Source organism: Argentina silus, assembly GCF_951799395.1.
Source record: "Argentina silus genome assembly, chromosome: 9".
NCBI lineage: Eukaryota > Metazoa > Chordata > Actinopteri > Argentiniformes > Argentinidae > Argentina > Argentina silus.
The window spans coordinates 21488162-21500725 of record NC_139663.1 but is presented as its reverse complement, the minus strand read 5'-3'; the positions used below and the strand labels follow the sequence as shown (position 1 = coordinate 21500725).

The 12564-nt window shown below is 51.7% G+C and overlaps 1 protein-coding gene across 1 annotated transcript in view; it reads right to left on the bottom strand.

Annotated features, from left to right (window-relative positions):
- Positions 1-5397: 5397 nt before the first annotated feature.
- Positions 5398-12564, bottom strand: part of fbxl19 (F-box and leucine rich repeat protein 19) — a 13022-nt gene continuing 5855 nt past the window's right edge. The window contains 11 exon segments of the mRNA XM_083677816.1: positions 5398-6034; positions 6458-6679; positions 7206-7367; positions 7651-7814; positions 8276-8427; positions 8429-9149; positions 9151-9599; positions 9757-9789; positions 9914-10099; positions 10668-10754; positions 10914-11057. Coding sequence (XP_083533942.1) covers positions 5862-6034; positions 6458-6679; positions 7206-7367; positions 7651-7814; positions 8276-8427; positions 8429-9149; positions 9151-9599; positions 9757-9789; positions 9914-10099; positions 10668-10754; positions 10914-11057 — 2493 coding nt within the window. The 3' untranslated portion in view covers positions 5398-5861.

Here is a 12564-nt window from a genome sequence, read left to right as displayed (position 1 = left end):
ATGGTTTGACACAGGGGAAGGACGAGCTTGGTGAGTATGACTTTATTATTGAATCATGACTTGACAGTGTTAGCCAAAATGGTTTTTAATGTCTGCACCAGGAGAGGCTGGAGGAGGTATGACAACAAAAACATGTTTGATTCCATTCCTCATTCCATTCCAGGCATTACAATGAGCCTGTCCTCCGAGTTCTACCTCCACCAGCCTCCCCTGGTGGGTGCTGCCAGTGCTGTAATCCTTTGGCTGTATATGCTGTTTTACATTTTATACACTCATTCAGCAAGCCGCTGTTCCCTTCGAAAGCACATGGGCAGGTGTCAATATGCCAATACAGAGGTCAATATGGAATTCAAACAACTCCTCCACCCCCACAATACAAATCAGGACCCCCGCAAGACTTGAAATGTCGGGGCGCTTAGTGGCGTAGCACACGATTCCGACCCTCGACCTGTCTCGCATGTCATCCCTCCTCTCTCACCCATCCTTCCTGTCAATATCTCAATAAAGCAGAAATGCCCTAAAAACAAGACTTGTCAATATGGGATCCCCAAAGATGTAGCAATATATACCTACCTTGGCCCTCCACAAGAGTAGTTGCCCCCACAAAAAGAAGTTAAAATGTAGCTTGAATCCTGTTTGTGATGTTTGTACTGTGGTACTAAATCCCCCTGGGTAGGAGGAGGAATCAGAGGAAGCCACACAGCAAGTAAAAACAACCCCATAGTCTTTATTTAGTTAGTAATTTTACAGTAGTCACTCGTAAGTAGCTGCCTTGAGTTTGTCTTCTTCTGTCTCTTTTACATCGTGGTTCTACATAGTCTTCCTCATTTTGATCAACACAATGGAAGAAACAACCAACAAAGAAACAAAGAGCAAAAAAACAATAAAGAAAAGGAAAATGGATAAAATGCCCCTTATCAAAGAAAGCAGGAATTTTGGCAAGAGGTGGCGGTGATGGTGATGATGATGATGTATGATGATCCAGTGCATTCTCTGATGTAATACAGTTAGGTAGAGAGGGCACTACGATCTAGGAGTGTAGGTCAACTTGACTAAGGGGGAGGGAGGGGGGTAGGCGGTGGTGAGATATGTTTGATCACTGATTGGATATAAGAGCTTCGGGAATCTGAAACAATCTTCGTAATCAGACTTCATTGATTCCAATAACCTGCCGCCGACGATTCTCTCTGCCGACTGTTCTCTCTGAGAACAGTCGGCAGTTTAACTGTTGATATGCTTCCCCATACAGGACTGACGTGCACAGACAACAATGACCCCATATCACAGAGTGAAGTTAGGAGAGGAAACGAAAAGACTAATAGAAGAAAAAACCCGACCCATACAGTCCCTATGCATCGCTCAGGTGTAATACTGATTGGGAGTGTCTCATGATTATGGCACTAGGCAATTTTCCACCATATAAGATTTGTGTCTTTTACTGCGCTGGAGGCTCCGGCTCACCACAACGAGAGTTGCTCTGGTGTGGCAGGCTCCGTAAGACAGGCCGTAGCGTAGATTAGCATAGCTTAGCATAGTGGCAAACAACAATGATTTTCATCTATGAAAAACTACAGCAGGCCTCATCCTGAGCTAGCTAACGACGTGGGACAAGCTAGCTAGCGGACCCGGCTAAATGGTAGCTAGATAGCCAGCGCTGGCCGCTAATTACATTAAGAATCTTGTGTTTTTCTTGATTTGGCTGTTTCATTTGTAACTGATCTGATCAATGTCCTTACAGAGTAGCCTGGCTAGCTCAATGTTCCCAGTACAGTACTTTGTATATCCATCTCTGGAGCGGATGTTCTGTTGGAAATACATTAAGCAGTTTCCTGGACACACATTGAGACTAATCCTGGACTAAAAAGCCATTTCAATGGTGATTGTTCATTGAAAGGAAAGTGGCTTTCATACAGGACTAGGCTTAATCTGTGTCCAAGGAACCCCCCCTCCCCCGAAAGTTCCAAGTGGAAGTCAGAAACTGTAGAATAGACAGCTGGACAACACTGAGACCAATGTCCCAGCATGCATGTGACAGATGAGGCAGAAATCGGAGGACAGGCTCATTGTAATGCCTGGAATGGAATTCAAACATACCATTCCTCATTCCATTCATTACAATGAGCAGGGAACGAGGAATGCTATCAAACGAATCCTTCCTCATTCCATTCCATGCATTAGAACGAGCCCGTCCTCAGATTGCTGCCTTGACCCACCTGTGACTGCCACCACCCATCGATGGGAGAGCTTTAATCACCCTCCTTTAGTGGTCCAGGGGCTCAGTCTTTAAACCTGGTGGGTCTCTGTCAGGGGAGCCTGATGGAGGTAGAAATCGGAGGACGGGCTCATTGTAATGCATGGAATGGAATCAGGAATGGTATCAAAACACATGTGTTTTGATTCCATTCCATGCATTACAATGAGCCCGTCCTCCGAATTTCTGCCTCCACCAGCCTCCCCTGCTCTCTGTCAATAACAGCCTGGGGAGCCGATAGCAAACCCTCAGAGTAGTGATAACAACGGTCACGTAGCAATAATACCTGAAAGAGTGGAGCTGATTGGATAGTCATGAAACCATGTTGGAACTGAACCAGAAGTGAAGAGGAAGGCGGAAACGGAAAACAGAGGATAAAGCGAGAAGGAAAAAACGTGACTGAGGCGAGAGTGAAGAGATTGAGGGGGGGGGGGGGGAGAGAGGGGAGGAGGAGGAGGATCTGTTGGCTCCGGGCAGAACACAGCAGGATGACACCCTGTTGCTCTGAAGCACTGATACAATTCTGGAGGGTGGGACCTCACACAACATCCAGGTCAGGGGGGGCAGAAATCGGAAGGACGGGCTCAACGTAACAACGAAATGATTCCATTCCATACATTGAGCTCGTCCTGGAATCTTCTACTTCCACCAGCCTCCACTGGTAAGCTGTGTTCCGGTGTCCACACTAGCAGGCAACTTAGAACATACTACTAATACCAAGGGAGGCTGGTGGAGGTAGAAATCGGAGGATTGGCTCATTGTAATGCATGGAACGGAATGAGGAATGGTATCAGACACGTGTGTTTAATGTGTGTTTGATACCGTTCCTCATTGTGTTCTGTCCATTACAATCAGCCCGTCCAATACCTCCACCAGCCTCCCCTGACCAATACTTTGACTCGTTCTACGTGGTTTGCTAGCGTGGACATTGGAACGCAACCCCCACCGGGCAAACACTCAACCCAACCCAGTATGGGCTGGTCCAGCGCTGCAGAACAAAGTGCTGTCCAGTCCAATACTGTCTGAACTGGTACCTTAACAATCAGTGCAGATCAGAAAATCTTTGTAGCACAGAGATCATCTTGGGACCCGGCCGCGTCAAACTACGCTATCCGTGAATTTACGGATTGAGTCAATGGTTTCTCTAAGGGACTCGTCCCTTGACAGACATGGGAGATGACAAGGGTCTGTCCGTGTCGGCAGTTTTTTTTTTAAAGGACAAAAAAAAAAAAGTTGGAACCTTCAACAGTCGGACTGTTCGTCCGTTTAGCCAATTGAGTTGCGCTGAGTTGCTTGGTTCAGCTGCTAGATTGTTTCAAAAGTCACGGCCGAATTCCACGGATCAAATCGGACAGTTATTTCATACGTATACGTTCCTATCAGTGATTTCGTACGTATATGTTCCTATCAGTGATTTCATACGTATACGTTCTTATCAGTGATTTCGTACGTATACGTTCTTATCCGTGTTATGATAGTTTGGTGTGGCCGGGGCCTTTGGCAACGGAAGTGCTACGAAGCGTTCGGGAAACTCTTCCTCAGTCCCTTTACTGTTCTGAACTCTTCCTCAGTCCCTATACTGTTCCGAACTGGTTCAATACAGCTGTTGAATACTGTTCATGTTAATTAACAACTCAAGCCTGTCCACTTCAGCCCCACCCAGTCCCCCTACAGCCGGGCCTACGGAGAGACACCCACACTACACCTGCTTGTCCAGCACCTCTACTTGCTGGTCCAACGCCCAAAGACATGATTATTACTAGTGATTGTTTGAGCACAGGGGAAGGAATCGCCAGCTGGATTTGGCCGCTGAGCCGGACTAAGAGTGAACGTTTGACAAGTTGAGCTCTGAATACAATACAGTACTGTGTTTCGTGATTAAGAGTCAAAGCCAGAGAAGTCCTTCACTGTTCAGTTGTAGTGCCGCCGTGGTACTAGACCGACCCCGTCTGTCTGTCTGCAGGAACTAGACCGTCCCCATCTGCAGGAACTAGAATTCCCCCCGTCTGTCTGCATGTTGACAGTAGAACGTAGCGTTAGCCAGGCACCACTAGGCTGAAACAGTAACAATAAGGGCTTTGGAGAGTCCAGGTCCGGTTGGGTCCGGTATGGCCCGGTACAGGGTAGGGTAATAATACAATACAGTACGGTAAGCTTGGTTCAGTGCAGTCAGTCACAGACAGAGCAGCCTCTCGGCCCGGGAGTGTAGCGGACACTGAGAGACAGGAGAGACAGGAGACAGCACAGTCTGCTGCAGGAGTAGCCAGGGCAGCAGGATAGAGAGAAGGAGTAAGGAGGAGAGGAAGAGGAGAAGTGATGGAGGGAGTAGGTCAGTCACAGATTCACAGGAGCGAGGATGGGCAGGCCTCGTAAGAATGGCACATTGGGCGTGGGGGGGGGGGGGGGGGGGATGGCACATAGTAAGGCTGGAGAAGAGAAGGAGGAGGGAGTGGGGGGTGGTCTTGGGAGGAGGGGAAAGCTTGAGTTCTGATTCTCCATCTTTCTCCCCCAAAGTCTACCCTCATTCGAAATATAACTTCCCCACAAGAAATAGGATGGAATGTCACTCCTGTCACCACGTAGTCACACTCATTCACTTCAGCTCCATGGGGGGTGTGTGTGTGTGTGGGGGGGGGGGGAGGGGGGGGGCGGCAGGGGACAGAGGTTATGGCTCTAGTGGCTCTTTCAGACATGATTGGTCAGGATATACAGGCCCTAGGATGACCTATGACCTCGCACCACAGAACGAGGGGGGGAGGAAGGAGAGCTCAGTGGTGAAGGGAAGGAGAGACAGATACTGGGCATCCTTATCTCTTTCTCTCTCTCTCATATATTGTTACATTTAACACTGTTTTACATCTTACACACACACACACACACACACACACACACACACACACACACACACACACACACACACACACACACGCCCAGCATCCGTCTATACAGGAAGCGGCATCAGATGGGCGGAGCCTCTGGCATCGTAGGGTACATTCTTCCTCGTCTGGCGTCACGGTAACAGGGAATCAGGAGCGTTTGACTATGGAGTGCAAATTCTGCTCGAAACGGAGGATGGAGCTGCTCAGTGCCTGGGGGGGGGGGGGGGGGGGGGGGGGGGGGGGGGGGGGGGTCGGATGGGGCGGAGGGGTTGGGGGGGGCGAGACGATCATTTACAGTAAACTACATTTATATACACACACCAATTGTACAGATATCCAATATGTACATGCTAACGTCCGTTTTCTTTTCCCCAAATGTTGTCCATCGTTTGTTCACAAACAAGTCGACCCAGAGAGATGTCTGTGGCGAAGCTCTGTTGGTTCCTCTCTTTCGCTTTCTCTCTCTCACCCCCCCGTTTTCCTTCCATGGCCCCTCCTACTCCATGTCTCTCTCTCTCTCTCTCTCTCTCCCTCACTGGTTGGCTGGCGGGCTCCGTTGTGGGCCGTCCCCCCCCCCCCCTCTCTCTATCTGTAGTGTGGCGGAGCTTGGCGAGGGGTGTGAGGGTGGGGGGTGGGGGGAGAGATCCTGAGGGGAGGGGGCATAGCTGGCCTGGAGGGTGAGGGGAGGGGGGTGGTAGACCTGGGGGTTGGGGGTCAGGTGTGGTCTGTCCTTAGCTGTTCTTGAGCAGCACTCTGTCTTCAGGGGGGCAGGAGAGGGGGCAGGGGAAGGCCAGGAGCTGGCAGGTGTCTGGGGGGAGCAGGGTACAGGAGCGCAGGTCCACGCTCTGCAGGGAGGCACAGCGGCGCAACAGAGGCAGGCACTGCTCCGTCACCTTCACACAGCCTGGAACACACACACACACATCATTAGTGCTCCGTCACCTACACACAGCCTGGAACACACACACACACACACACACACACACACACACACACAGACACACACAGACACAGACACAGACACACACCATTAGTGCTCCGTCACCTTCACACAGTCTGGAACACACAACACACACACACACATCATTAGTGCTCCGTCACCTACACACAGCCTGGAACACAGACACACACAGACACAACAACAGCCTTCAGACAACCATGAAGACTGAAAACTTACCACAATAGCTGAATGTGCTGTGTGTGTGTGTGTGTGTGTGTGTGTGTGTGTGTGTGTGTGAGAGAGTTACCTGCCAGGTTGACATGGGTGAGGCTATCAAGGTCAGTGTGTGTGTGTGTGTGTGTGTGTGTGTGTGTGTGTGTGTGTTACCTGCCAGGTTGACGTGGGTGAGGCTCTCTCTCAGGGGAGAGATGGGGGAGGTGAGCGTGTGGACAGTCTGGTCCGTGATGTTCCCACACTGACTCAGGTCCAGCTTGGTCAGGTGGGGCAGGTAGCGCACTAATAGGCGGGACGTCGCGTCCGTCAAGTCTAACCCGGCCAATCGCAGCTCTGTCACGTTCTGGAAACGCCCCCCTCTGCTCTCTCCGTGAGCTGCAGGACAGGAAGAGGAAGGCAGAGAGGATGTTGTGAGGCTGGCAGCCATCTTTAATTTATTACGTTTAGTTTTACAGGGACAATGTTTTCCAACTGTCGACCCTGGGCAGGTGTTTAAAACAGGTCAAATGCCAGTTCAAACAGAGAACACATAACAGGCCAGTTCAAATAACAGACAGACCAGAATGCCAGTCGTTACTTGTTCCTTCCTTCCTTCCAGGTCCCCTCCCCTCCCCTCCTTCTCGCAGCGCATTGGAGAACGGTAGTAAAGAGGAGGAAGCCTCCACCCCTCTCCTCCAATGGGCTTTAAGGAGGAGGCGAGGAGAGGATGCAAGGAATGAAGGAAAGACTGTTGATCAATATTTGGCTGTTACACTATTTACTACCATCCGCCCCTCCCTTCGCCCCTCCATCCGTCCATCCATCCATCCATCCAACCCTTCATCCACCCCTCCCTTCATCCATCTCCCCCCCCCCCTGTCCATCCATCCGCCCCTCCCTCCGCCCCCTCCCTGTGACTGACCAGTGCGGGCGTCTGCAGGGGGCGCTAGCAGCTCTCGGAGGTGGGAGTCCTTCAAGTCTTCTACCCTGCAAAGGTCCAGCAGACGCAGGCAGGGACAGGCCGCCTGGCACAGGGCCGACACCGAGGCCCACGGGCAGCCTGACACGTTCAGCTCCAACAGGCCTGGGAGAGAGGAAGCTAACAGTTAGCATTAGCTATAACAGTGCAAGGAGAGAGAGGGAGAGGGTGGAGGTTAGCGCCGTAGCATTAGCTACGATACACCTGTGACGGGCCTGCGGTTAGCTACAGGCAGCATCAGCTCCAACAGGCCTGGGAGAGAGGAAGCTAACAGTTAGCATTAGCTATGGTAGACACTGGAGAGACAGTGTCTACCCCCCCCCACACACACACACGTGAATCTATAAAGCTTTGGTGTTTTGAAGACAGGAATGAGAGGGTGCCCAACCTTGCAGACGGTTGATGAGCCACATGAGCTGTTTCTTGGAGATGTTGGTATAGCCCAGGTTAAGGGAGACGGGTTGCCGGCGGATTATACCACTCAGCATCGGAGGGGTGATAGAGCGTTGTCTGCTGAGGTCAATCTGAGTCCAGAGTCTCTTATCACAACACCTAGGAGGGAGGGGGAGAGGGAGAGAGAGGGAGGGGGAGAGAGAGGGAGGGGGAGAGAAGGGGGGAGAGAGAGGGAGGGGGAGAGAGAGAGAGTGGGAGGGGGAGAGAGAGAGGGGGAGGGGGAGAGAGAGTGGGAGGGGGAGAGAGAGAGAGAGAGGGAGGGGGAGAGAGAGAAGGGGGGGGTTAAATGGTAGACTCAGCATTATGACATCATGATACAGTGGGGTTTACAAGCACATCTATCTGTCTCTCTATCGTTCATCTCTCATGAGAGATTTTGAATTGATTATTGTTACCTAGTAAATCCACTCAGGGGGTAGTGTCTAGCGGGTAGGGGGTAGAGTCTAGGGTGTAGGGCGTAGGGGGTAGTGTAGGGTGTAGGGGGTAGGAGGTAGGGTGTAGTGTCTAGGGTGTAGTGTCTAGGGTGTCGTGTCTAGGGCGTAGGGGGTAGGGTATCTCACCATCGGCTCCATGTCCGACAGACCCTCATGCAGACACACAGCTCTCTCTGGCTGAGGTGTTGGAAGACTCGCAGCCACACGTCCCGGGGCATCACATGGGACGCCCCCCCGTCCAGGGGCAGGCAGTGGGGCTCGGGGCAGGCCGGGGGGGGGGCGCACCAGGTGACGTTCCATCTGCACGGGCCGGGGGGGCGAGGGCACGGCTGGGGGGCTGCGCTTCATGATCTGGGAGCGGGGGGCCAGGCGGGAGGGCTGGGAGCGGGGGGAGGCGGCCAGGGCGGACAGCCCCCCCCCGGAGGAGTGGCTCCCCAGCAGCCCCCCCCCTCCCCCCCCGTTGGACGTGGCGGTGGAGGAAGAGGAAGAGGAGGAGTTACTGTTCCTCGACGCCGCCTGCGACCCCGTCTGGTTCTGCTTGTTGCTACGGATCTTGTTGCCGCGGCTCCCACCGCCCTTGCCCGTCGTGCCGTGTCGGTGGTTGGCCCCTGTGACTCCGCCCCCCCCGCCGCCGCCGCTGGCGTTCTCCTTCTCCTGCGTCTCGCGGTCGCCCCTCACCCCGGCGCGCGTGCGCCCGTTACGCGTCTCCGAGCCGTTGCTGCGCTTCCCAGAGAAGCCCTCGGAGCCCGGAGAGGGGCCGTGACCCCCGCCGCCCCCGGAGGAGGGGGGGGGCTGCGTGGAGGAGAGGGGGGAGGGCGGGGGCAGGGGCGTCGACTTCCTACTCCTCTCCCCCCCTCCCCCTTCATCGTCCTCGCCGTCCGCCATCAGCCCCTTGCGCCCGCCCCCCCGCTGAGGCCCCTCCCCCCGGCGCCGCGGCGGCTTGCTGTCCTCCTCCACCACCTCCCTCTCCTCCTCCCCCCCCCCCCGCCGCCCCTCCCCCCCCGCCCTCCCCCTCGGACTCCTCGCTGGCGCTGAACCCCAGCTCCGCCAGCCTCCGCTCCCTCTCCCGGTCCCTCTCCCGCTCGCGCTCGCGGTTACGCTCCCGGCCGCTGTTGCTGTAGGCCACGGGCGCCGGCGAGGACGGCTCCGAGCCGCGGCGGCCATCCGACCCGGACGGAGAGTCCGAGTCGGACTCGGAGTCGGACTCGGAGCTGGAGGAGGAGGACGACGACGACTCCCGGACCCGTTCCAGAAGCTGACACATGCGCTTGAACCTCTCCAGCTTCTCTCTGTGGTGGGACCGCTGGTCCTGGCTGGCCGTGGAGGGGGGGGGCTGGGACGACGAGTTGGACCCCCCCCCGGACCCTCCGCCGCCTGACCCCTGACCCCCCCCGGAGGAGGAGTTGGGCCCGTTGGACTCGGACGTCTCTGAGGCGTTGGGCTTCTGCTTCTAGAACAGGAAGGAGACGTAAGAGAGAGGAAGTGATGTCATCAGTATTGTCCTCATTATATTACTATTATTATTATATGTCTAATAATGTTCTTTATGAAACATCACTTCATGTTCTAAAATGGCTGAGTATGATATCTGATCTGATGAGAATTACCTTTTTCAAGCGTTTTTCATGGGCTCCTTTCATCTGTGGGAGAAAGAGAGAGAGAGTTAGCCTGTTAGCTGGTCTGGAAGCTAACCATACTGTGACGTATTGACATGGGCTAGTTAGCCTGTTAGCTGGTCTGGAAGCTAACCATACTGTGCCCTACCTTCTTTTTGGGCCCGCTGTCCTGGGGCAGCTCTCGCTCCTTCTTCCTCTTGTGACCGTCCTGCCTCCCCCCATCCTCCCCCGAGGGAGGGGCCTTCTTCTTACTGGGAGGGGGGTCGTCCGTCAGCTTCCAGCGGCCCACCTCTCCATTGTCCATCCTCCTCTTCCCCGAGCCATCCCCCTGGTCCTACAGAGAGAGAGAGAGAGACAGAGAGACAGAGAGAGAGAGAGAGAGAGAGAGAGAGAGAGAGGGTTAAATGGTAGACAGCCTATATTATGATAGAGGGGTGACCTCCTGTTTACAACCACATCTGTCTGTCTCTCTATCAGTGTACCCTGCCCCAGCCTCCCTCAGCCTCCCCCCTCTCCCCCTGCCTCCCTCTCCCTCAGGCTCCCCCCTCTCCCTCAGCCTCCCTCTCCCGCAGCCTCCCCCCTCTCCCCCAGCCTCCCTCTCAGCCTCACTCCAGTCCCCCCTCTCCCTCAGCCTCACACCCATCCTCAATCCCCCAGCCCGTCCCAGTCCCAGCCTCTCCCCCAGCCTGTCGCAGCCTCTCCCTCAGTCCCAGCCTCCCCCCTCTTCCCCAATCCCAGTCCCAGCCTCTCCCCCAGCCCGTCCCAGTCCCAGCCTCTCCCCCAGCCTGTCCCAGCCTCCCCCCCAATCCCAGTCCCAGCCTCTCCCCCAATCCCAGTCCCAGCCTCTCCCCCAGCCCATCCCAGTCCCAGTCTCCCCCCTCTTCCCCCAGTCCCAGTCTCACCTTACTGGTTTTGCCCTCTTTGTGGCACTTTGGACACTCCCAACAGTTGGGGATTTCATCGTTAATGATGCCTTCAGCTTTACCCATCTGCAAGGAGAGATCAATACACAGCAATCATTACATCCATCAATCAATCAATCAATGTGGAGTAAACCAGGCAGCAGAATGAAGGCTGTAGTAATGGGAGATAGAGTTTCAGTAATAATACATACGCACACACACACACACACACACACACACACACACCTTCAGGCAGCTGGGGTGGATGATCTCGTTGCAGATGGTACACTCCATCAGAGACAGGCTGAACTTCTCCTCCTCCGCGTCCACCGTGTCCTCCTTCCCCGCCTCGCCACACGAGAAACACACTGCCGTGTGGGGCAGCACAGGCTGCAGGGGCGAGTATATATGTCAATGTCATATATATATAAATAAATAAAAATACACACACACACATATATATATATATGTCAATATAAATACACAGTATACAGCACAGGCTGCAGGGGCGAGTATATATGTCAATGTCATATATATATAAATAAATAAAAATACACACACACACATATATATATATATATATGTCAATATAAATACACAGTATACAGCACAGGCTGCAGGGACGGAATATATATGTTAATATATATACACAAGTAAATATATATATATATATATATACACACACACACATATACACATCAATATAAATACACAAATATATATCTATATATATATACACACACACACATCAATATAAATACACAAATATATATATATATACAGTGCATTCACTTTTTCCACATTTTGTTATGTTACAGCCTTATTCTGAATTCTCTCATCAATCTGCACACAATGTCCCATAATGACAAAGCCAAAACTGATTTTTAGAAATGTTTGCTAATTTATTAAAAATAGAAAATAAATATCACATTTACATACAGTGCCTTCGGAAAGTATTCAGACCCCTTCACTTTTTCCACATTTTGTTTTTTGTGTTATAGACTCAATTTAAAATGGATTAAATTAAAAGAATTGCCATCAATCCACACACAATACCCCAGAATGACAAAGCGAAAACACGTTTTTTGAAATTTCTGTAAATTTATTAAAATTCAAATACAGAAATACCTCATGTACATTCAGACCCTTTGCTATGACACTCTTAAAATTAGCTAAAATGCAAAAATGTCATCAACAAATCACTCAATAAGTTGAATTGAGTCCATCTTAATGCAAGGGTAATAGTTCATGTAATTTTGGAATTAATATATTTGTTTTTATAGGGTTTCTGATTTGCATAGGAATCAATTACACACTGTGTAGATTACTGTGTTCTTCAATACTGCAGAAATGTTTTTGTACCCTTCCCCAGATCTGCGCCTCGTCCTGTCTCGGAGGTCTACGGACAATTCCTTCGACCTCATGGCCTGGTTTGTGCTCTGACATGCACTGTCAACTGTGGGACCTTACATAGACAGGTGTGTGCCGTTCCAAATCATGTCCAATCAATTGAATTTAGCACAGGTGGACTCCAATCAAGTTGGAGAAACATCTCAAGGATGATCAGTGGAAACAGGATGCACCTGAGCTCCATTTCGAGTGTCATAGCAAAAGGTCTGAATACTTATGTAAATGTGATATTTCAGTTCTTTATTTTTAATAAATTAGCAAACATTTCTAAAAACCTGTTTTCGCTTTGTCATTATGGGGTATTGTGTGTAGATTGATGAGGAAAGTTTTTTTTAATCCATTTCAGAATAAGGCTGTAACACAACAAAATGTAACAATAGAAACACACAAATATGTCAATATAAATACACAATATACAGCACAGGCTGCAGGGGAGATGGAGAAAGGGATACATGTCTATGAATATGGCTACATGTATATACACTAT